The 23,780-nt window shown below is 42.1% G+C and overlaps 1 protein-coding gene across 2 annotated transcripts in view; it reads right to left on the bottom strand.

Moving 5' to 3' along the window:
• CCDC149 (coiled-coil domain containing 149) overlaps positions 1 to 23,418 on the bottom strand; it is a 93,049-nt gene extending 69,631 nt beyond the window's left edge. For both annotated transcript variants that reach the window (XM_067468997.1, XM_067468996.1), the window contains exon 1: positions 23,195 to 23,418. In XM_067468997.1, the coding sequence (XP_067325098.1) occupies positions 23,195 to 23,242 (48 nt within the window). In that variant the 5' untranslated portion in view covers positions 23,243 to 23,418. The remainder of the gene's footprint in view (positions 1 to 23,194) is intronic.
• Positions 23,419 to 23,780: the final 362 nt, after the last annotated feature.

Below are 23,780 nucleotides of genomic sequence, written 5' to 3' on the forward strand. Positions count from 1 at the left end.
TGCATACTTAGCAGCAGAGTAGCAAAGTGCAAGGGCAAGTGTCTTCACTGTGTCTGGTTGTTATCCCCAGGGTGTGCCAGTCAGCTTTCATATGATATTATTTCCAGTGCCCACTATTTGCTTGATATTCAAGCAATGCTTCTTATAAGTCAGAGCACGGTCCAGAGTAACTCCCGGGTATTTTGGTGTGCTGCAGTGCTCCAATGGGATTCTTTCCCAGGTAATCTTTGAGATGCTTGTCTATTCTTATGACGAAAAGCACATGTCTGTGTTTTAGATGGATTAGGAATCAGCTGGTCTGCCCTGTAATAGGCAGTAAGAGCACCTAAAGCTTTGGAAAGCGTCTGTTTAACCTTTTCAAAGCTTCCTGTTTGAGCGGTGATGGCACAATCATCAGCATATATGAAATTCTATGCAGCATGCAACCAAACAAACAAACCAAGGTCTATGCAAATTACAACCAAACAAACAAATTAATGGTTTCATGGATGCCTTTAGCTGAAAAAGATCTTGGAGTCCTCGTGGACAACTAGTTAAACATGAGCCAAAAATGTGATGTGGCAGCAAAAAAGGCCAACTGGATTTTGGCCTGCATCAATAGGAGCATAGTGTCTAGATCTAGGGAAGTAATGCTACCCCTATATTCTGCTTTGGTTAGACCACACCTGGAATATTGTGTCCAATTCTGGGTACCACAATTCAAGAGAGATATTGACAAGCTGCAATGTGTCCAGAGGAGGGTGACTAATATGATCAAGGGTCTAGAGAACAAGCCCTATGAGGAGCGGCTTAAGGAGCTGGGCATGTTTAGCCTGAAGAAGAGAAGGATGAGAAGAGATATGATGACCATGTATAAATATGTGAGGAAGCCACAGGGAGGAGGGAGCAAGCTTGTTTTCTGCTTCCCTGGAGACTAGGCTGTGGAACAACGGCTTCAAACTACAAGAAAGGAGATTCCATCTGAACATGAAGAAGAACTTCCTGTGAGAGCCGTTCAACAGTGGAACTCTCTGCCCCAGAGTGTGGTGGAGGCTCCTTCTTTGGAAGCTTTTAAACTGAGGCTGGATGGCCATCTGTCAGGGGTGATTTGAATGCAATATTCCTGCTTCTTGGCAGGGGGTTGGACTGGATGGCCCATGAGGTCTCTTCCAACTCTTTGATTCTATGATTCCATGGTTCTCTGCCAAAGAATCCTGCTATATTACCAAACTACAAATCCAAGGACTCCATAGCAATGACCCATGGCATTAATTCTATAGTGTAGTCACACTTTAATTCAATGTCTAGCAATTGGATTTAAGTTTCGGACTGCAATCTTATACCTGTTAATATGAATCCATCGGATGTTTTCCAAAAGACAGAACTGGAAACCTACATATAAATACCTGGGAGGAAGCCTCACAATGGGCCTTACTTCTAGGTAAAGGAGAAAACTATTGCACTTTAAAAGAAGAAGCATATTGCAGTCTATATCATATTGGAGTGCTTTCAGATGATTCTTTTGTCTTGCCATTGTCTTGTCTCATTAGTAGTGGGGAGAATGTAATATCATCTTCCATTTTTAATCCATGCAAGTTTTCCCCATTCCTCTTCCATCCTTTTCTTACCAGGAAAAAAAAAGTTAATTAAGAATGAAAAAGATGGAATAGCTGCACAGTGTCTGTTGATTAAGAGTGCTAAGAGTCCTCCATCTGGAAGCACTATTTAATTAATCTAGCAAGGATGCACTTTCTTTCAGAAACCTGAAAATAATATTATGCAAGGAGGGGCCTCTTCACCGTCTTCCACTATGCTCGCAAATCTATTCACTAAAAACCGAAGATTTCTTTTTTCTATTCCCTGTCTCTGTTCAATCTTCCATAGCCTGGGATGTGCTCTGTTGCCAGATGGACGTCTTTGCCAGTCCCAAAAGACGGACCACGTCTGAAAGCACACTTTCCCCTTTGGCTTTCCCTCCCTAATAATCTCTTCTTACATTCTCTTAACCTTCCCAACCATACATCTTTCCTAACCTTCCTAAATTTGTCTCTTTAAGACCGAGCACCTGAGGGCAAAGCTTAACCTTTAAAAAAATTATTTAAAGTGCTCCTTTTTACAAGATGATGTCTAGATAATGACTATTATTATATTCTACTAAACTTTAAGGCACGGAGCTTAATTTGGGGGGATGGGTTTTCTTCAAACGGTTCACAGGGAAGAACAAGGGAGTTCAAAAGGTTGGCACGTGAAATCTCAAAGATTTGCTTGAAAAGACCAGCTTCTGTAAATCCTCTTGCTTCCTGCTGCGTCTCTCCAATTTTGCAACTATTTTTTGTCATTTAAACTCAAAATATTACCTCTTTATTTCAACTGGTCCTTCTCCTATGTTCTATTCAAAGAATGGGAAATGGGGAACATAGTACAAACATGCCTCACATATCAGTGAATGTGTGGCAGCAAACGTGGCCTTCCAACTATTACTATACAAACAGCAGCAACTTACACTAGCTTTCAAAGGGGCATATCTTTTTTTTAATGCATTTCCAAACACCAAAGTTTCTTTTAGGCCTGCCGTTTAAAAAATGTCACAAATATCCAAACTATGTGATGTGTAGACATGTCATTTGACATAGTTTGGAAAACTGAAACTGCAGAATGTATTGGAATGCTTTGTTTTGCTCTGTTCCCATGTTGAAAATGTCCATACTTATGAAAAACATAGAAGAAGCCATTCAATATATGGCTGAGGGCTTTCACGGCTGGAATCACTGGGTTGTTGTAGGTTTTTCAGGCTATATGGCCATATTCTAGAAGCATTCTCTCCTGACGTTTCGCCTGCATCTATGGCAAGCATCCTCAGAGGTTGTGACCTCACAACCTCTGAGGATGCTTGCCATAGATACAGGTGAAACGTCAGAAGAGAATGCTTCTAGAACATGGCCATATAGCCCAAAAAACCTACAACAACTCATAGAAGAAGTCTTCTGTGAAATGAACCATGTTGAAAATGTCCATACTTAGAAAAAACATAGAAGAAGCCATTCAATGTATGGCCGAGAGCTTTCACGGCTGGAATCACTGGGTTGTTGTAGGTTTTTCGGGCTATATGGTCATGTTCTAGAAGCATTCTCTCCTGACGTTTCACCTGCATCTATGGCAAGCATCCTCAGAGGTTGTGACCTCACAACCTCTGAGGATGCTTGCCATAGATACAGGTGAAATGTCAGGAGAGAATGCTTCTAGAACATGGCCATATAGCCCGAAAAACCTACAACAACCCATAGAACAGGGGTCCACAAACTTTTTAAACAGAGGGTCATGTCACAGTCTTTCAAACTGTTGGAGGGCTGGATTATAATTTGAAAAAAAATGAATGAATTCGTATGCACGATGCACATACCTTATTTGTAGTGTATAACACTTAAAAACAATACAATAATTAAAATGAGGAACAATGTTAACAAATACAAACTTATTAATATTTCATTGGGAAATGTGGGCCTGCTTTCGGCTGATGAGATAGGATTGTTGTTGTTGTTATGTGCTTTCAAGTCATTTCAGACTTAGGTTGACCCTGAGTGAGGGCCGGGTAAATGACCTTGGAGGGCCACATCCGGCCCCCGGGCCTTAGTTTGAGGACCCCTGCCATAGAAGAAGACGTCTGTGAAATGAACTACGTAACAAAATTTGGGAAAAAAATGTTCCTGGTTTGAAAGTGTTATTTCCCTCTTAATTGTGCGGGACTTACTTTGAAAGTAATTGTTATACTTCAGAAATTTCATTTTTGTGGCTGCCACAAACTCTGTTAAATTGGTTGAGACTCTACCAGATGCTCATTGAAAAACTATAGCAAAATGCGCTGCAGGGTGTCCTGTAAAAAACAATGTTTTTGCAGTTTAATCAACATTTTCCATGTTTTTATGGTAAAACCAATTAGGGAATGACATTTATTATCCAGGAACAAAGATTGTGTTACACAGTGCTACTGCTACCATTATGAAAAACTGTTGGGTATCTCTATTCAAACTGTTTGAGAAGTAGGTTCTGCAATGATGAGTGAGGAGTTTGCGTCTAAATCCTCATTTGACATGCATTAGCCAATAAAGGATTAGGGATCAAACAATAAGTATAGAATCAAGACTCGGCACTTTATATGTTTTTAACCTGTTTTCATTGTTCTATGTGTTGTATTTGCTTATGTGTTTTGATTGTTTTTATAATTTGAAGGGGTACATTTTTTATTGTTATGTTTATATGCGGCATTTAATTTTTGCCAAATCTGTAAGCCGCCTTGAGTGAGAAAGGCAGGATATAAATGAAGTAAATAAACAAACAAACCAGGGCTGATTTGTCATAGTAAAGGTAAAGGTAGTCCCCTGACATTAAGTCCAGTCATGTCTGACTCTGGGGTGTGGTGCTCATCTCCATTTCTAAGCCGAAGAGCCAGCGTTGTCCATAGACACCTCCAAGGTCATGTGCATGACTGCATGGAGCGCCGTTACCTTCCCGCCGGAGTGGTACCTATTGATCTACTCACATTTGCATGTTTTCGAACTGCTAGGTTGGCAGAAGCTAGGGCTGACAGCGGAAGCTCACGCCGCTCCCTGGAATCGAATCTGCGACCTTTCCATCAACAAGCTCAGCAGCTCAGTGCTTTAACCCACTGTGCCACCGGGGGCTCATATCATAGTGGATGATATATTGGCTTTGATGTGGATTGCCCAGGTGCTGCAGAGGCAGGAGTCTCGACTGAAGAGTGCAGTTTGGTGCAGTTGGTGCTGCTGAATGCAGTTGGTGCTGCTGAATGGCACCCTTACAGTACAATTCATGATTGCCCATACTTAATTCGTGAGCTTTTACTGATAATGATATCAGCATTTATATATGATGCAAAAAGGTATTTTAATGAAGATGGCTGCACTATTTTTCCCCCAGCTATTGTACATTAAATGCACTAAAACAATTATAATCTAGTTCGGTCTTTGCAAGTTTTAAACCAGAGCTATCAAACTTGTGATCCTCCAGATATCTGCGCCTCCAAATCCTATGAAATGAATCACAAATCTGAACTAAACAAGATAATTTTATAATAAGAGTGTATCATTTCAGGCAAGGACCAATATCTGTATTCAAAACTGGACAAGTATTTAGCATTTATATATTATTCATTGTTCTACCCCTCCACGCTGCTCTGTCAGTGTAGAGAATGCCCTGAAGAATTATAGAGGCAACAAAAGCAAGTCCTTGCTCCCAATGTGTTTATAGCCATATAGATAATCCCTACGCAAGGGACTGTATCCAACTGTGCCTCACTATTCTTCTGTCCTCTACGATTACCTAGAAATTTGTTGCTCAATGTGTCCCCTTCATCACCAATGAAGAAAATGCCTACATAAGCATTTTCTTTTATGCTCTATATTTAATGAACTCCTTCCCCAGAGGACAAGTTTTCAATATGATAGATAAATAGACACACAGGCGCACACCTGACTGGTTACAAAGGTGAAAGGCATGAAACACATTTAAAGAACAAGAAGGGGCTCTTCAAGATTGGTCTAAGGAAGTTTGGCTTCTTATTATGTACCTTTTTGGGTTTTGCCAGTTGTATTGGCAATGTATTCCCTTTGTGTGTGTGTAGTATGTGTCTTTTTGGAACTACAATAGAGCTCTTACAAAACTTTTGTAAAACTGCAGCTGGATCTACACTGTCATATATTCCACTTTTTGAATCCAGATTATCTGTTTTGAATATGATAATATCCATCCACTGCCATATAATCCAGTTCAAGGTAGTTAATGTAGATTCAGAAACTGGATTATATGGGACCTGAGGCATGGGTTCCATCTACACTGACTACTTAGGTAAGTGTAATTTAGGATCAGACATGCAGTGGCCATGGGCCACACAAGTAATAACATGGAGAAAGCCATCTTTACACACCTTGCCATAAACTACTAAAGGTCAGGGGAATTCTATCTCAGAATTTGGGGTTTCCCCTGATTTTGGGGCAGTGGGGACCGTTGGGTTAGTTCCCAAAGGGAACTGGCAGCAGCTGACCCTTAGTGTCTTCCCATGTTCTCCAAGATCAGGTAATCTGGGGATACAGGATGGTGGTCCTCTCCTGCTTCCCATGTTGTGGTGGTCTTTAGTCATGATATGGGACTTACCTGTTCTCCATCATTTGCCCTAATGTCAGCCAGAGTGAAGGGGAGCACTGGAGAGGGGGGTTGCTTCCTCTTCTCCCCTACCCTGGCACTCTGTCACTCTGGCTGATCTCAGGGCAAGTGACAGGTTAGCAGGTAGGTTCTGTGTCACACCACAGACCACTGCAACATGGGGGGGGGGGGGGTGAGGGAAAGACAGAGTGGCTGCCCAGTGGTACCAATACGGAGGCATCTTGGATCCCAAGGGGAGTTACTTTGCTGGTGCTGACAGGGTTTAATTTTTCCTGTCCTTTTTTCGTGTACCCTCATGGCCAAAAAGGAGAGAGTATTGAGATCCCTTTCCCCTGACCAATTGAAGAACAGAAACATCATCTGATACAAAATGAAGGTATGAGACTACAACAGCATCACTTTAGTTATATTCTCTTTTCTAGGAACTTCATTTCACAGCTTTAGGGCTCTGTTTTCTCACACTTCCGAAACAGAGCCCCACGGGAGTCCAACGGAGGCCATCGCATGACCTAAGGGCACTTCTGATGGGAGTATGTGTGGCTCCATTTCCAAAGCTCATGGAAACTTAGCCCTATACCTGTCTTCAAAAGTCGGTGTTACCAAACTCCAGATGGCAGAAAGCAAGGGAAAGACAGACCTCGTCGCAGAAAGGACGTGGGATGACTGACCATCTCTGTAAATGCAGAAAGACGGGAGGGGACGGGGTAAAACAGTTCCCTCTCTTTACCCTGCTTTCCTGCAACTCATGGGATGAGGTCTTTTGACTGATGAAGAAGTCAGTGAAGCTTCAAAAGCTTGCATGAAGTGTGCTGTGCATTATGGTTGGTCAATAAAGGTCTCACTCTTTTGTGGATTTTTAGATATTTTTTGTTATACGTTTTCCCCTTATCTGCTAGCAAAATAAACCAACCCTACTTCAGTTACCTCTGCCACCAAGGTTACTCCAGAATTGAGTAACCTTGCCTGAAGTAGTTTGATCAAAAGTTGCATATGTGCTTGTGTTTTTTCTAAGTGGAAAGGTTCTACAGAAGAGTGACCTCCTAGCTCGTATAATCCCCATATTGTGCATTCAATAGCCAATAGAGTCTCGCTTATCCAACATAAACGGGCCGGCAGAACATCAGATAAATGAACATTTTAGATAATATGGAGTCTCCACTGTTATCCATCTGATACAGTGCTAAACACCTAGAATACTAACAACAGGGACTCAAAGGGTTATGGCAAGGCAACACTTAAGGGCTAGAGCAGCCCAGCAGGAAGTGCCCGGATGTGGAAGAGGAGCGTGGAAATCACAGAGGGAAGGAGGGAGGATGCTTCCGCTTTGGGTCCTGCCACTTTTCCCCCTTTCTTCCCTCCTCCTCCTCCTCCTCCTCCTCCTCCTCCTCCTTGTCTTGTCTTTTCCACTTATTGGGAATGGAGAGAGAGTTGGGGAGCGCTCCTTTAAATGAAGGGGAAATGCTGGAGGAAAAGGGGGCGTTGGATAAGAGGGTATGTTGAATAAGCTAAGGTCGGATAAGCGAGACTCTACTGTACTGAAAGCCCCAAGTAGGAAAATAGTAGATCATGTCGTGGAAACCATCTTAATATTTCAGGAGAGAAAGCAGGTGAAGCAGAAGTCCCAAAAGCACCACACTGCATTCTTCTTGTTTTTAAGAAGTTTCCACTTGTAAGTACAGCGAAGTCTCTAAAGATGTGAGCATGTGCCTCAAATAGGCATGTTTACTGGAATTTTGTTTAAAAGGAGCTATTGTACCATTTAGCATTTATATGCAAAACTGAAAGTTTTAATTGCTTTCATTAGATAAATTTTAGACAAATGGCTTCATTACCTTTTTTTAAAACAAAAACTCTGCTATTAACAACCTAAGCATCTCCAAAATGGTATTTTTAAAAGCTGTCTAGTGACTTGCCTACCACTAATTTACATCGTAAGCAGACAATAATTGCTGCAGAATTGTAATAAGTGTAGTCAGATATATGACATTACTGCCTGAAGTGCCTTAAAACCTGCTAACTGCCCTAAACAAAATAGAGTGAGAAAGATGGACATTACAGGGAGGTGAAATGGCTCTCCTCCTCTACTTCAAATGGCCACTATTTGTCCATAGCTATTTTTAGGGACAAATCTGCTTAGATCTCATTAACTCCTGCGCAGAAATGACCTCATAATCTGATGAAGCCAGGACACTCGATAAGGTTTTATTTTCTGCCCCTCTAATAAGTGAAGTACAAATTCATGTCATTAGAAAGTTTATAAAATGGGAGCAGTGCTATGACTCCGGATTAACTGTAATGGTACAATATTATGGAATCCTGGGATTTGCAGTTTAGAAGGGGATCTTTAGATTTTTCAGCCCAAGAGCTCTAGAACCCCACCAAAGTACAACGGGATGTCTACTGAATATACTAAGTCCCCAGTATCCACAAGAGATACGTTCCCAGCCTGATGAAGTTAGCTGAAACCACAGATATAACCAAACATCATTATAATAGTTCATTTCCAGTCCCAGCACACTACGGAGTTGCACTGGAGGGCTTAGAGATATTTGGAGAAGTATCCTCTCTAGGTCATCCAACAAACTCTGTGGTACCTTCTGAGGAAAGGATAACACAGAATTGCCTAGAGGACTTAGCAAATTTCTCTTGGGCACAGGTAAGTGATCCTGCTGATATGAGTTCTGTTGTTGGAGGACAGGAAAAGAGATCTAAAGATGAGCTCAAAGCCAACCTTACAAACTGTGGTAGAGACACTGAGAACTGGGAAACCCTGGTCCTTGAGCGCTCTAGCTGGAGGTCAGCTGTGACCAACAGTGCTGTAGAATTTGAAGAGCCACAAATGGAGGGCGAAAGAGAAAAATATGCCAAGAGAAAGGCACGTCAAGCCAACTCTGACCAGGACAGCCTTCTACCTGGAATCTGATGCCCTCACTGCAGGAGAACATGCAGCAGGTCAATAATAGGGCTCCACAGTCACCTACGGACCCACCGCCAGGACACCGAACTTGGAGGACAATCTTACTTGGACAATGAGGGATCACCTAAGTAAGTAGGTTCTGCAGTTATGAGGACCTTACTGTATAACCCAGCCCAATTAAAAAAATGTTTTGTTGTGATTTGGTTTTCAAGCCTGTTCCTGGAATTATTTAGAGCACTGGTTCACATAGACCTTATCCGCTCTACTCTTTAAACATATGATTATTATGATTTTCTATGGGTGAGCAGATGGCAACTGGTAGATGGCATATGTTGTGTATCCCAAAAACCAGAGCTGCGAGGGGAAAACTGATGCCAATTTTGGGATCAGCAGGTCAAAGGTACTCTGTAACAGGGCTAACATTTGAGTCATCAAAATGTGTGTTGGCTAGTGTAATACATTCCTATGGCTTTGACAAGGATGAAAAGTTTTTAAAATTAATATCAGTTTGTGCTTTTAGCATTTATTTTGCAATTATATACCCCTACATTGCTTACTTAATATGTGATGACTCTCAAATGTATGTGAGAACTAAAAGGTGATGATTTTGTGTTCCTCTGAGGGTAAGCACAGATGGACACATGAAAAATTATTTGCAGCTATGAAGCATGTTGGAGAGGAGGGAGTCCATTGGCTTGGAAGCATGCAAATCCTCTTGTACCAATTTCTCTCCTTTCCAGCAGACTTTTAGGAAACAACAAGGGAGACAACAAGGGAGACTTAACCAATGTGTCTGCTGTAGGTACAAATCAGAGTGATAAATACTAATCAAGGTGGCCAATTGCAACATTCACACTTGTCTCAAATAAACAAGAGTTCTTTCTCCCATCTTGGACATTCCGCAGGTATATAAACCTCACTTGTCTAGTTTCCAACAGACCTCACAACCTCCGAAGATGCCTGCCATAGATGTGGGAGAAACGTCAGGAGAGAGTGCTTCTGGAATATGACCATGCAGTCCGGAAAACTCACAGCAATCTGATAAAATTACCCCTTTCTTTTCCTCACTCTATGTATGTTATGTATCATACATTACATTTTAATTTTTTATTTAAAATATCCAACATATGAATCCAAAAGGAGATATTCACAACAATGCCACGCACAAAAGGCAGTGGAGATGTGGGGCAGGATCCAATGCCAGACTTCTGCTGGCAGGAAGACAAAATCCACCCTTCTTAATGCACCTGTACACCCTAAAATTTTGCTCCAGAGGACCCTTTGGAGCTATTTTTCCAGCAATTCTGGGGTTGTAGGGGAAAGGAGAGAAAAATCCATCCTGTTGGCACTACAGCCCTGGTGTGATATTAGATGCAGTTTTGGCAGCAAACTCAGATTGGCATTGTGTATGAAATGGTTGCCAGGCGATGTCTGCAATATACATATACTGCACACACATAGGGCGCAAGATCATAGCGCCTGCTATATTCAGCCATTTCAACCATTGGCTTTAAACTTGCAGTCAGCTCAGTTGCATATGAAGCCCTGCGAGGCACTTTCTTAAGAAGCAGGTGCAGATCTAAGCTTTTAAATATGAACCACTTATTGAAAGAGCTTATAAAGTTCAACCGTAAAGGACAAAACAAGTTTCAAAGCCGGTTTCCCAAAGTTTACTTTATCGCAATGACATCAAGTGCCAGCTCTCTGGATAAGCAGAACAAATATGAAAGAATGGCATTGGTGGGAAGTAGCCAGCACATTTAGTTACAAGTAAATCTAAATTCGCTCATCTGAACCTACTCCAAGTAAGCCTACACACACTTATTTAGTAGAAAGGCTTAGTAAACTTCTTGAGAGAAACCTGCAAGTAAATATGGATGACGTCTTTGAACTTGATATTATATATAAGGTAATCTTTCACAATACTGGCAGTCCCAAGTTACGAACATCTGATTTACAAATAACTTTAAGTTAAGAACGGGGATGAAATAACATGAAGTGAAATAAATCTACCCCTTGGAAGGAAAATTCACTCCTGGAAGAGTTGTCATGGGGGGGAAAGTGTCTCCACTCAAGCTTTATCCTCAATTCTTGTTCCCACAATAAGCCATTTTTTTTTTCAAAAGTCAATTATCACAGAGACAAAAAGTGAGGTTCAATCTTCTGAACAGGAGCACAGAGAGCAAAATGATTGTCACAGGGATGTCAACCCTTCCCTATGCTATCCAAAGTGCACGCATGCACGCACACACACATAGAATCATAGAATCAAAGAGTTGGAAGAGACCTCATGGGCCAGCCAGTCCAACCCCCTGCCAAGAAGCAGGAATATTGCATTCAAATCACCCCTGACAGATGGCCATCCAGCCTCTGTTTAAAAGCTTCCAAAGAAGGAGCCTCCACCACACTCCAGGGCAGAGAATTCCACTGCTGAACGGCTCTCACAGTCAGGAAGTTCTTCCTCATGTTGAGATGGAATCTCCTTTCTTGTAGTTTGAAGACATTGTTCCGCGTCCTAGTCTCCAGGGAAGCAGAAAACAAGCTTGCTCCCTCCTCCCTGTGGCTTCCTCTCACATATTTATACATGGCTATCATATCTCCACTCAGCCTTCTCTTCTTCAGGCTAAACATGCCCAGCTCCTTAAATCGCTCCTCATAGGGCTTGTTCTCCAGACCCTTGATCATTTTAGTCGCCCTCCTCTGGACACATACATATGGCTGGAGATACCCTTAAAATGCACCTGTTCCAACTTAAAGTACATACAAATTCAACTTAAGAACAAACCTACAGAACTTATCTTGTTTGTAACTTGGGGACTGTCTGTACCATTGCTTACAGCAAAAAAAAAATGAAGATCAAATATTCAATCAATGTCTTCATTCCAAAATCCTCTCTCAGTTACGCCCTCTTTCTTTGCCTCATATGATCTATACTTTCATCATTTCTACTGAAGATGAGAGAGAGAGAAATCCCTTACTCCAACACAGGAAAGTTAAGTGTGTTACTTTTTCAATTACAACTGAATTTAATAGCGCATATAATTCAGTTCTATAAGGCTGACAGGCAATATGCTGTAGGAGGCAGGGAAGTGAGGCTGGGGATACAACCTTTGTCTCTCACCTTCTGGCACTACATCCTGCTCCAAAATACTAGTTTTCATTCCATCTCTCAGCTATAATTGTATAACCAAATTTCAGTTTCAACATGTTTTTAGACAACTCAGGAAAAGATCTTTTAGGGTCATTTAACCAACAGCCAGATTTTAAAAAATGCCTTAAGCTCAGCGCCTCCTAAAGAAGAAGGACTCCATTTGGTGAAAAAGTAAATTGTTTATACACATAACTCACAAAGTTTACTATTGGCAGCTGTTACACTAGCACAGCAGTCACACTTTTCCTTCCATTTGCCAATTACTGCTTCAGCCTGGAAAATACAACATCCTTTCTAGAATCAGTCAACATATAAATAAGTGTCAAAACAAAAATTTATGACTATCTTCATTTAGTTTATGAAAGCATCAGCTAACCAAAACAGGTTCAAAACATCAGTCTCCCCCAGCATCAGTTGCAAATATGACACCTTTTTAAAAAGTCTCTTCTCTTTCCCATGTTTATCTAAAAGCTACAAGGAAAGCAAAACTCAGCAAGTGAACCTTCCCCTATTGTACATATGTTAAAATCACACAGCAGCCTAGTCAGGAAGTAGCTAAGTTGACAACTCTACATATTTATTATTTATTTAAAACATTTATATTCCGCCCTTCTCATCCTGAAGGAGACTTAGGGCGGAGCACAACATACAAACGGCAAACATTCAATGCCAGGACATGAATTCATTATATAAACACATTTATCTATATAAATAAAAATGTAATGTTAATTTGTGGGATTAACATACTCAAAAACCACTGGATGAATTGACATGAAATTTGGACACAGTGCACCTATTATGCCAATGAGTGAACATCACTCATAAAAACATTGAAAAGTACAGTGGAAGGGACTTCAAAAGCCAAAAAAGCAAAAAGCTGCTACAGCGCATGTGCAAAACAACTCCCCCGGGCAAACAAAACACACAATAGCATATCCGCACTCTCTTCAAGAACTACAGCTCCCCTAGACCAGGCCTTTTAGGAGAGGAGGATGATCCAAATGAACTGCTTCCAAGATACAAGCTTTCTTCTCCTTGGATTTCTTTGAGAGCATTCCAATCTCTGCATATTTCCAATTCCTATTCCTGAACTGCAACTCCCAGCAATCTTCCAGATAGATAGATTAGATAGAGAGGGATAAGTAGGTAGGTAGATTGATCAGGACTGCTGCGAGTTGAAGTCCAAGAATAGGTAGAGAAGGGGAAAAGGGGGGAAAGGGGAAAGGAAATAAAACGGGGGGGGGGGAGGGAAGAGGAAGAGAAGGGAGGAAGGAGAGAATGAAAGAAAAAAAGGAAAGGAAGGAAGGAGAGAAAGAAAAGAGGAGAGAAAGGGGAGGGAGGTTGGCCACAGCAATGCATGGCGGGTACAGCTAGTAAACATTAAAAAACATTTGTCTCAATATTACAATACACTTGATCATCTGCATCTAATCTAATTGGCTGGTAAGGTTTCCTATCGCTGCTTTATTGCACTGTCCGATCCAATCTTACCAGGAAGGAAGTTCCATAGCCAAGGGCAATCACCAAGAAGGCCCTCTCTCTTGTCCCCACCAATCACGCCTGTGACAATGCGGGGACAGAGAGCAGGGCCTCCTTGGAGGATCTTAATCTCCGCGATGGTTCATAGGAGGAGATGCGTTCGGACAGGTACATGAAATAAATGCATACTAAATGATACTCAACACACCATCCCAATTCATATGTCTCTAGAAATTAGCCAAAGCTAAGTCTCGATATCAGTTATCCTGCCCTAAGAAACTAGAACTTCCAACTTATTTTCCCCTTCCTAACTATTAAATAGCAGCTTGGTTGACAGGCATTAAACAGCTGAAGCTTTCCCCATCTCAATACTGCTGTATCATTTCCCTATTCAAGCTAGTTATTAAAGTACAGACAGGTCTGTTTAGAAAGATCTGCAACTTAGGGAAGAAATAAAATGATCTGTTGTACCTGATACAAGAATGGATAGAACCTAAATCCAATTGCTAGTTCCAGATAGAAGAGCTCCACTCTTCTATCTGAATCAATGGGATTTATATAAGACTCCGTTTTTATTTCTTCAGTCTCAATTAGCCTGAGAGCTTGAGCCTCAGTGGCTTGGCAAGGGACAAAGAAACAAACTGGACTTCACACAGTTATTATTATTATTATTATTATTATTATTATTATTTATTAACTTTATTTGTACCCCGCTAGCATCTCCCGAAGGACTCGATACAGCTTACAAAGGCCAAGGCCTCAATACACAACATAGCAATACAAACCTAAAGCAAATTAAAAACAATTAAAGCAGTATTAAACAACAAGACAATGAACAATAAACAATACATCAAACACGATAAAAACTGTGCCAGGCCAGAGTAATGAGTACAGAATTAAAAGTGCTGATGTGACAGGTGGTATATAAGGATTATAGGGTAAGTGCAGTGTGCAGTGTGCGGCAATCTTAGTTCTAATAAAGTGCTTCTGGGACTTGGTATTGGAGATTTCCATGCGACTGCTTAAAAACCCATAAAGCAGGTACAGACATGGTTGGCTTCTCCTTCTTCATCCTCCTGGCAGTTATGTATTTACATGAATTTTATAAACATGAATACTGATTGCACTTGCACAATTCATTCCACTGTGCTCTAGAGTGGCTTTACTAGAGATTGACATGCCGGGCACATCCAAAATACTTGAAAAATGGGAGATTTTGTTCCAGTTTTTTCCGAGTTTAGGTGTATATATGTGGCTTCAGGTTTGATATATGAAAAGCCTATGGATTTCATAAGGCCTTCTTAGGCTAGGAAGACTCAGGGTGCTTCCAGACAGCACCAAATTGCAGGTTTAATAGGTAGGACAAAAAAAAAAAAAAGATCTGAGAGGAGGTCCACACACAGACCTGTTGGTCCCAGGATTTGTGCTTGCTATGTCTGGACTTGCTGCTTTGTTCTGGAATTTAGAAGCCTGCAAGATGGCCACCACAGGACATCTGCCAGCAATTCCAGCTGCTTTTAAAAAAAATTAATACGCTGATGCGAATATGAACATTGTTCGTATTAATTTTGTTCCCGGGTTATAAATGTCATTGCCCCATTGCTTCTTTTGGAAAAACATGAGGAAAGTATAGGGCAAAAACTTTAACAAAGTTTGTGACACACAAACAATTTTTTTTACCATGTAATCAATTCCCCATGTTTTCACAATAGAAGCAATAAGGAAACAAAATTTATAATTCGGGAACAAGCCAACATAAACAATCTCATATTTTCTGAGTGCAGGGACATAAGAGATTAGAAGATTCAAATCTTCTGGCCAGAACAGAGATATTCCCACACAGTTTTTCGGCTTTGTAGTGATTCCACCTGCATTTTCAGCTGACATCGTCTAGCCACCTTCCATTTTGAACTGGGAGCTCCTGGGATAAAAGTACTATGTGGATGGGTCCCTAAAAGTGGTTTTGCAAGTTCTTTTCTCTGAAATATAGCCTACAGCACCTGGTATTTGTTCACGGTCTCCTATCAAAGGGCTGATCTTTTAGACAGATTAAAACAATCTGGTAAACTGCTATAAAAAGTCACTAAGAATTATACTAGAGGCTGACAGAAAATATTCTGGGAACCACAAAAACATGTCTAGATCTCCAAAATTAAACTGGAAAGATGTGGGCCTTTTTTTTTAATCAGATGCATTCTTAGATGGTAATCTTAAAGGTTTGGTTGTATGTTTGCAATACATGGATATCTCTGAGAAAACACAGTCGAAACACCAAAACATTGAAGATATGATGATTTGTTCTGTTTTCTCCATGATCTTTTCTGTCTTGAATATGCTTATTATAAGGACAGGAAGCTGAAACATATTTTTGTACATATTACTTGTTTGGATTATTTGTATTTCAAATATTATACTATGTAATAACATTTGGGGGGAAATCTGTTCCTAGTTTGAAAGTATTATTTCTTGTTTAATTGTGTGATACTCACTTTGAAAGTAGTTGCTATACTCCAGAAACTTCATGTTTATGGCTGCCACAAACTATGTTGAATTGGTTGAGAATCTACAAGATATTCACTGAAAAACTATAGCAAAATATGCTTCAGGATGTCTCAAAAAATCAAAGTTTTTGCAGTTTAATAAATCTTTTCCATGTTTTTATGATAGATCCAGGGAGCTCTAGCATGGGATGGTCCATAAGGTCACAAAGAGTTGGAAGTGACTGAATGAATAAACAACAACGATAGAACCAATTAGGAAATGGCATTTATAACCCAGGAATAAAATCGTGTTCCAAAGTGTTATTCAAAAGTTTATTCTGTTATTCCTTCTAACTCTTCTTACATTTGGTTTTAGAGGTTTCAAATGGGAGCAACAATTAGTTCCCTTCTGCTTTCCACGCCTGACATACCCCCTTCTCACTTTACATTTGTTTGTTTTATTTATATGCTTTACAGAAAAGGTAGGTAAATGGGAGATTGAGATAGCGAGATGGGGAAAGTAGACAATTTTGTCTGCCTTCATTTTTCATTTACCCTGAGCTGTCAGTGAATTCCTTCTTTTGGGCCATTATTTTCAATACATTTTCTTTTGTTTTTAGAACTGAAGAATCCATGCTGCAGACAACAATACTGTTGAAATAGCTGCTATTTTGTGCACTTACATTTTTATGAATTTGTTTTTAAGACAGTTACACATAAACATAAATATGCATGCTTGTACATGAACATTTTGTACATGTGTGCATCTGTTTCTTTAAAAAAGCACATAATCTATATAAATAAAAATGTAATGTTCATTGGGAGATTAACATAACTCAAAAAGCACTGGACAAATTGACACCAAATTTGGACACAATACACTTATTAGGCCAACAAGTGACCATCACTCATAAAAACACTGAGAACCACAGCAGAAGAGACTTAAAAAGCAAAAAAAAACCCCTTCTAACGCATGCGCGAAACCACACACATATATATGTAAACACACATGTATACACATATATACACAGATATATATACACACACAAAACACATATACACACATAAACACTTCTACAGCGCCTGTCTCCTCTAGAGTAGAGAGAAATAGCTTTAACGAAGCATTATACCGGGTCTCCTCTACAGACAGAAGGGAAAAGATTGCAGAAAGAGTGGTATCTTTAATGCTTTTAATCCAGGTCTTAATGAAGGATATGGAAGGGGAGCCTGTGGGAAGTCCCCCCCCCCCCGCCGCTCCCATAATGGGCCAAATAGGGCCATTAACCCCATTGCTGACACCCAGGCTCCCTGAAGGAAAAAAGGAAAGCTCCCAGGAACGGAAAGGGGAGCCTCATAATTCTCCATTGCTGTCAATGGGCTGGAACTAGCCGCATTTATAGGCTATGGGCCGAAAACGGCTGTCCAGTTACCCATCCGTTTTTAGGACGTCTGTGAAAATGCATATGGGGGTCTACTGGTATCAAGCCAGCAGAAATGAATTGAGGTTATTTATTTATTATAATCTAGTTTCTGAATGCAGATTAACTGCTTTGAGCTGGATAATATGGGCCTGGATTGACACTGCCATATAATCCAATTTCTGATCTCAGGATTATCTGGTTTGAACTGGATTATATGGCAGTGCAGACTCATATAATCCATTTTCAAGCAGATACTTAGGGATCCAATATTGGATTATACGGAAGTGTAGATCCAGCCTATACTTCCATGTAATCCAGTTCAATACAGTCCATCTGCATTTAGAAACTGAATTATATGGCTGTGTAGATGGTGGGTCTGAGCAATATGCACGCAATCGGTCAACCATTTCTGTGGCACACAATCAGTCAACAGGTACCGGTCTCTCTCTAAACAGGCTTCCTACAGTTTATTGCCTATCAGATTTACAGAAATAAATTATATGCACTATTAATTTTAGTTAGAACTAGCTGTACCCGCCACGCGTTGCTGTGGCCAACCATCTCTCCCTCTTTCTTTCTCTCCTTCCTTCCCTTTTTTTATTATCCTCTTTCCTTCCTTCCTTCATTTCCTTTTCCCTCCCTTTTCTTTCCCTTCCTCTTTTCCCCCTTTCTTCCTTCTCTACCTATTCTTGGACTGCAGCTCCCAGCAGTCCTCCTGATCGATCCATCTACCTACCTATCTCTATCTAAACTATATATTTGGAGGATTTCTGGGAGTTGCTGTCCAGGATTAGGAAATTGGAAATATGCAGGGATTGGGATGCTCTCAAAGAAATCCAAGGAGAAGAAAGCTTGCATCTTCGAAGCAGTGCATTTGGATCATCCTCCTCTCCTAAAAGGCCTGGTCTAGGGGATGCTGGGAGCTGTAGTCCAAAAGAGAGTGTGGATATGCTTTTGTGTATTTTGTTTGCCGGGGGAGTTATTTTTGCACATGTGCTGTAGCATCTTTTTGCATTTTGGGCTTTTTAAGTCCCTTCTGCTATGTTTTTGATGTTTTTATGAGTGATGGACACTTGTTGGCCTGATAGGTGTAGTGTGTCCAAATTTGGTGTCAATTCGTCCAGTGGTTTTTGAGTTATGTTAATCCCACAAACTAGCATTAAATTTTTATTTATATAGAAGTTTGGAAAAAGTAACTCACTTAACTTTCCTGTCCAAATAAGGAATTGTTTCCTTTTGTCGTCAGTAAAAAAAAAAAAAGGAACATCTCTCATGTCCCTGCATATGGAGCTGGAGCTGATAGAGGGAGCTCATCCACGCTCTCCCCGGATTTGAACCTGTGACCTGTTAGTCTTCAGTCCTGCCGGCACAGGGGTTTAACCCACTGCGCCACCAGGGGCTCCATAACAATAATAACACGTCAAACTACTCTGGGACTTCCGAATTCAGACAGACAGTGTTTTGGAGCACAATACTCCTGACCTCACGATTGAGTTAAAAAACAAAGTATGGATTGTCGATGTTGCAATCCCAGGTGACAGCAGGATTGAAGAGAAACAACTGGAAAAGCTGATACGATATGAGGATTTAAAGATTGAACTGCAAAGTCTCTGGCACAAGCCAGTCAAGGTGGTCCCAGTGGTGATCGGCACACCGGGTGCAGTGCCTAAAGACCTTGGCCTGTACTTAAACAAAATCGGTGCTGACAAAATTACCATCTGCGACCTGCAGAAGGCCACCTTACTGGGATCTGCACGCATTATTCGCTGATACATCACACAGTCCTAGACACTTGGGAAGTGTCCGATGTGTGATCCAATACAATAGCCAGCAGAGCGATCTTGTTTGTTGTGGACTCATCTTGTTGTTTTTCAAATAATAATAACAATACATTTTAAGCTGGAACAGCTACATTTTGAAGTGTAACTTCATCCAAAAAATATATAGTTTTGGGCAGCGTAGGGAAAAGGGAACACTCCTGTGGTGGTTTGTTTTGCTGTCTGCGCCCCTGTTCAAAAGATTCCCCCTGCGCCACAATTGAAGAGAGATATTGACAAGCTGGAATGTGTCCAGAGGAGGGCAACTAAAATGATCAAGGATCTGGAGAATAAGCCCTATGAGGAGCGGCTTAAAGAGCTGGGCATGTTTAGCCTTAACAAGAGAAGGCTGAGAGGAGACATGATAGCCATGTATAGGAAGTCATAGGGAAGAGGGAGCAAGCTTGTTTTCTGCTGCCCTGGAGACCTGGACACAGAACAATGGCTTCAAACTACAAAATAATAATCATCATCATCATCATCTTTATTTATACCCCTCCACCATCTCCCCAATGGGGACTCGGGGCGGCTTACATGGGGCCAAGCCCGAACAACAATTTACAATAAAAATAAAACCAAAACACAACCGAAAACGCAGACAGTAAAAGCAACATCGTAATAAAACAAAACATGTAAACAAATAACAATATAAAGTTACAATAGACGCAATCGCAATGACAGTGGGCGGGCTGCATGTATTGATTAAAAGAGAGACTAATTAAAACTAATTTAAAACTCGGGTGAGATAAAAAGAGACAAATTATTTGCGGCGGAGAACTCATTATAGCAGGGGTTGTGGAATCAAGTTTTCCCACAGAGGGGGGATGACATGTACTCCAATGACAGAATGTTGAGGCTAAGCAGTAGTGTGGGATTGTATACCTGCTCTCCAAAGGTGCAGCGGAAGAGCCAGGTTTTAAGGTCCTTTTTAAAGGTTTCTAGGGTACGGGCTTTCCTAATTTATCCTGGTAGGGAGTTCCAAAGTCGGGGGGGGGGGGCACAGAGGAGAAAGCGCTCTGTAGAAAGATGGGCCAAAACTAACAAAATGAAGTTCAACAGTGACAAATACAAGATACTCCACTTAGGCAGAAAAAACGAAATGCAAAGATACAGAATGGGGGACGCCTGGCTCAAGAGCAGTACGTGTGAAAAAGATCTTGGAGTCCTCGTGGACAACAAGTTAAACATGAGCCAACAATAGAAGCATAGTGTCTAGATCTAGGGAAGCAATGTTACCCCTCTATTCCGCTTTGGTTAGCCCACACCTGGAATATCGTGTCCAATTCTGGGCACCACAATTCAAGAGCGATATTGACAAGCTGGAATGTGTCCAGAGGAGGGTGACTAAAGTGATCAACGATCTGGAGAACAAGCCCTATGAGGAGCGGCTTAAGGAGCTGGGCATGTTTCGCCTGTAGAAGAGAAGGCTGAGAGGAGATATGATAGCCATGTATAAATAAGTGAGTGGAAGTCACAGGGAGGAGGCAGCAAGCTTGTTTTCTGCTTCCTTGGAGACTAGGACGTGGAACAATGGCTTCAAACTACAAGAGAGGAGATTCCATCTGAACATGAGGAAGAACTTCCTGACTGTGAGAGCCGTTCAGCAGTGGAACTCTATGCCCCGGAGTGTGGTGGAGGCTCCTTCTTTGGAAGCTTTTAAGCAGAGGCTGGATGGCCATCTGTCAGGGGTGATTTGAATGCAATATTCCTGCTTCTTGGCAGGGGGTTGGACTGGATGGCCCATGAGGTCTCTTCCAACTCTATTATTTTAAGATTCTAGGGGACGCCGGAATGATATGATGTTTTATCATTCTTGTGGGAGGCTTCTCTCATTTCCCCGCATGAGGAGCTGGAGCTGACAAAAGGGAGCTCATCTGCCTCTCCCCGGATTTGAACCTGCAACCTATCGGTCTTTAGTCCTGCCAGCACAGGGGTTTAACCCACTGCGCCACCGGGGGCTCCACTTTGTAGGTAATAACCTACACCTTGAGTTGGGACCGGAAAATAAACGGCAGCCAGTGGAGCTCCTTAAACAGGGGGGTTGACCGCTCCCTACAAGAAAGGAGATTCCATCTGAACATTAGGAAGAACGTCCTGACTGTGAGAGCCGTTCAGCAGTGGAACTCTCTGCCCTGGAGTGTGGTGGAGGCTCCTTCTTTGGAAGCTTTTAAACCAGTGGTTCTCAACCTTCCTAATGCCGTGACCCCTTAGTACAGTCCCTCATGTGGTGGTGACCCCCAACCATAACATTGTATTTGTTGCTACTTCATAACAGTCATTTTACTACTGTTATAAGTCATAATGTAAATATCAGATATGCAAGATGTATTTTCATTCACTGGACTGAACTGGGCACAAATACCCAATACACCCACATGTAAATGCTAGTGGGGTTGGGGGAGGATTGATTTTGTAATTTGGGAGTTGTAGTTGCTGGGATTTATAGTTCACTTATAATCAAAGAGCATTCTGAACTCCACTAGTGATGGATTTGAACCAAACTTGGCTCCCATGACCAATGGAAAACACTGGAAGGGTTTGATGGGCATTGACCTTGAGTTTGGGAGTTGTAATTCACCTATATCCAGAGAGCACTGTGGATGCAAACAATGATGGATCTGGACCAAACTTGGCACGAATACTCAATATGCCCAAATGTGAACACTGGTGGAGTCTGGGGAAAACAGACCTTGACATTTGAGAGTTGTAGTTATTGAAATTTATAGTTCACCTACAATCAAAGAGCACTCTGAACTCTACCAGCGATGAACCAAACTTGGCAGACAGATTGGAAGGGTTTGGTGGGTATTGACCTTGAGTTTGGGAGTTGTAGTTCACCTACATCCAGAGAGCACTGTAGACTCAAACAATGATGGATCTGGACCAAACTTGAGACAAATACTCAACATGCCCAAATGTGAACGCTGGTGTAGTTTGAGGGAAATAGACCTTGACATTTAGGAGTTGTAGTTGCTGGGATTTATAGTTTGCCTACAATAAACGGCAGCCAGTGGAGCTCCTTAAACAGGGGGGTTGACCGCTCCCTAAAAGAAAGGAGATTCCATCTGAACATTAGGAAGAACTATCTGACTGTGAGAGCCGTTCAGCAGTGGAACTCTCTGCCCCGGAGTGTGGTGGAGGCTCCTTCTTTAGAAGCTTTTAAACAGAGGCTGGATGGCCATCTGTCGGGGATGCTTTGAATGCAATTTTCCTGCTTTTTGGCAGGGGGTTGGCCTGGATGGCCCATGAGGTCTCTTCTAACTCTATGATTGTGTGTGAATTGGATTTTGGAAAATTTGGTTTGTGGTGGAAACAAGGATTGGGGATAAACCTTCAGTGGGGACTCCTTTCCCCATGATAATAACTCTTCCAGGATTTCCCTTCCTAAAGGGAGATCCCTCCCACTTCCTGTGATCTCACCCCAGAGTCCTTAACTAGGAGTGGGATGTTTGCAACTCGGGGACTGCCTAAAGGGAAACACACAGGCAGGCAGCATGGGAAGAAGGAAAGGAAGCAAACCCAAAGAGAGGAAGCAGCAGCAGCAGTGTTGATGCAAGCAGGGCTTTTCCAGGCCTGATCCTCGCAGGTGCCTTTCAGAAGGGTCTGAAAGGAAAGGGAAACAAACCCTCCTTCCTCCTTGCATCCCGGAAAAGGAGGGCTACAGAAGGGAGGATGCTAAGGCCAGGAGGGGGAGGGAAGGGAAGGGAAGGGAGGGAGGGAGGTGCTCCGATTTCCGGGAAAGGCAGGGAAGGGGCGCTGCGCCGCCTGCTCACCTCGCTCACTAGCCCCTGCCAGTCGCTCTCGCTGCGGCTGGCGTGCATGGTCCTCCCTCGGGCTGGGCTCCTCCAGGGCCGGCCTCGGCTCCCTTGGCCTCCTCTTCCTCCTCTTCCCGCTTTCTCCTCTTGCGCGACGTGGGCTTCCGAGGCGTGGAGGCGGAGCCCGGAGCCGCAGGGAGAGACCTGCCAAGCTCTTTCAGGGCCGAGCCCTCTCTGGCAGGAGCAGCGCCTCTGAGCATGTGCAGAGGGCCCATTCCCCCAGGGGCCCTTTCTGTCCATTGCATGGCGCGTCACTGGAGGAATTAAGTCCCAAAGCCAGGAGCGTAGGAGCAGATTGCCTGGAGTCCCTATGGAGAGAAAGGCAATTTTCTGGGATGCATGGCCATGTTCCAGAAGCATTCTCTCCTGACGTTTCGCCCCCATCTATGGCAGGCACTCTTAGAAAGTCTCTTGAGGTCTATATATCTGAGTAATGTCCAGGGTGAGAGAAAGAACCCCTGTCTGCTTGAGGCAAGTGTGAATGTTGCAATTGGCAAGCTAGATTAGAATTTAATGGCCTTGCAGCTTCAAAGCCTGGCTGCTT

This window comes from Anolis sagrei, chromosome 5 (assembly GCF_037176765.1).
Source record: "Anolis sagrei isolate rAnoSag1 chromosome 5, rAnoSag1.mat, whole genome shotgun sequence".
Classification (NCBI taxonomy): domain Eukaryota; kingdom Metazoa; phylum Chordata; class Lepidosauria; order Squamata; family Dactyloidae; genus Anolis; species Anolis sagrei.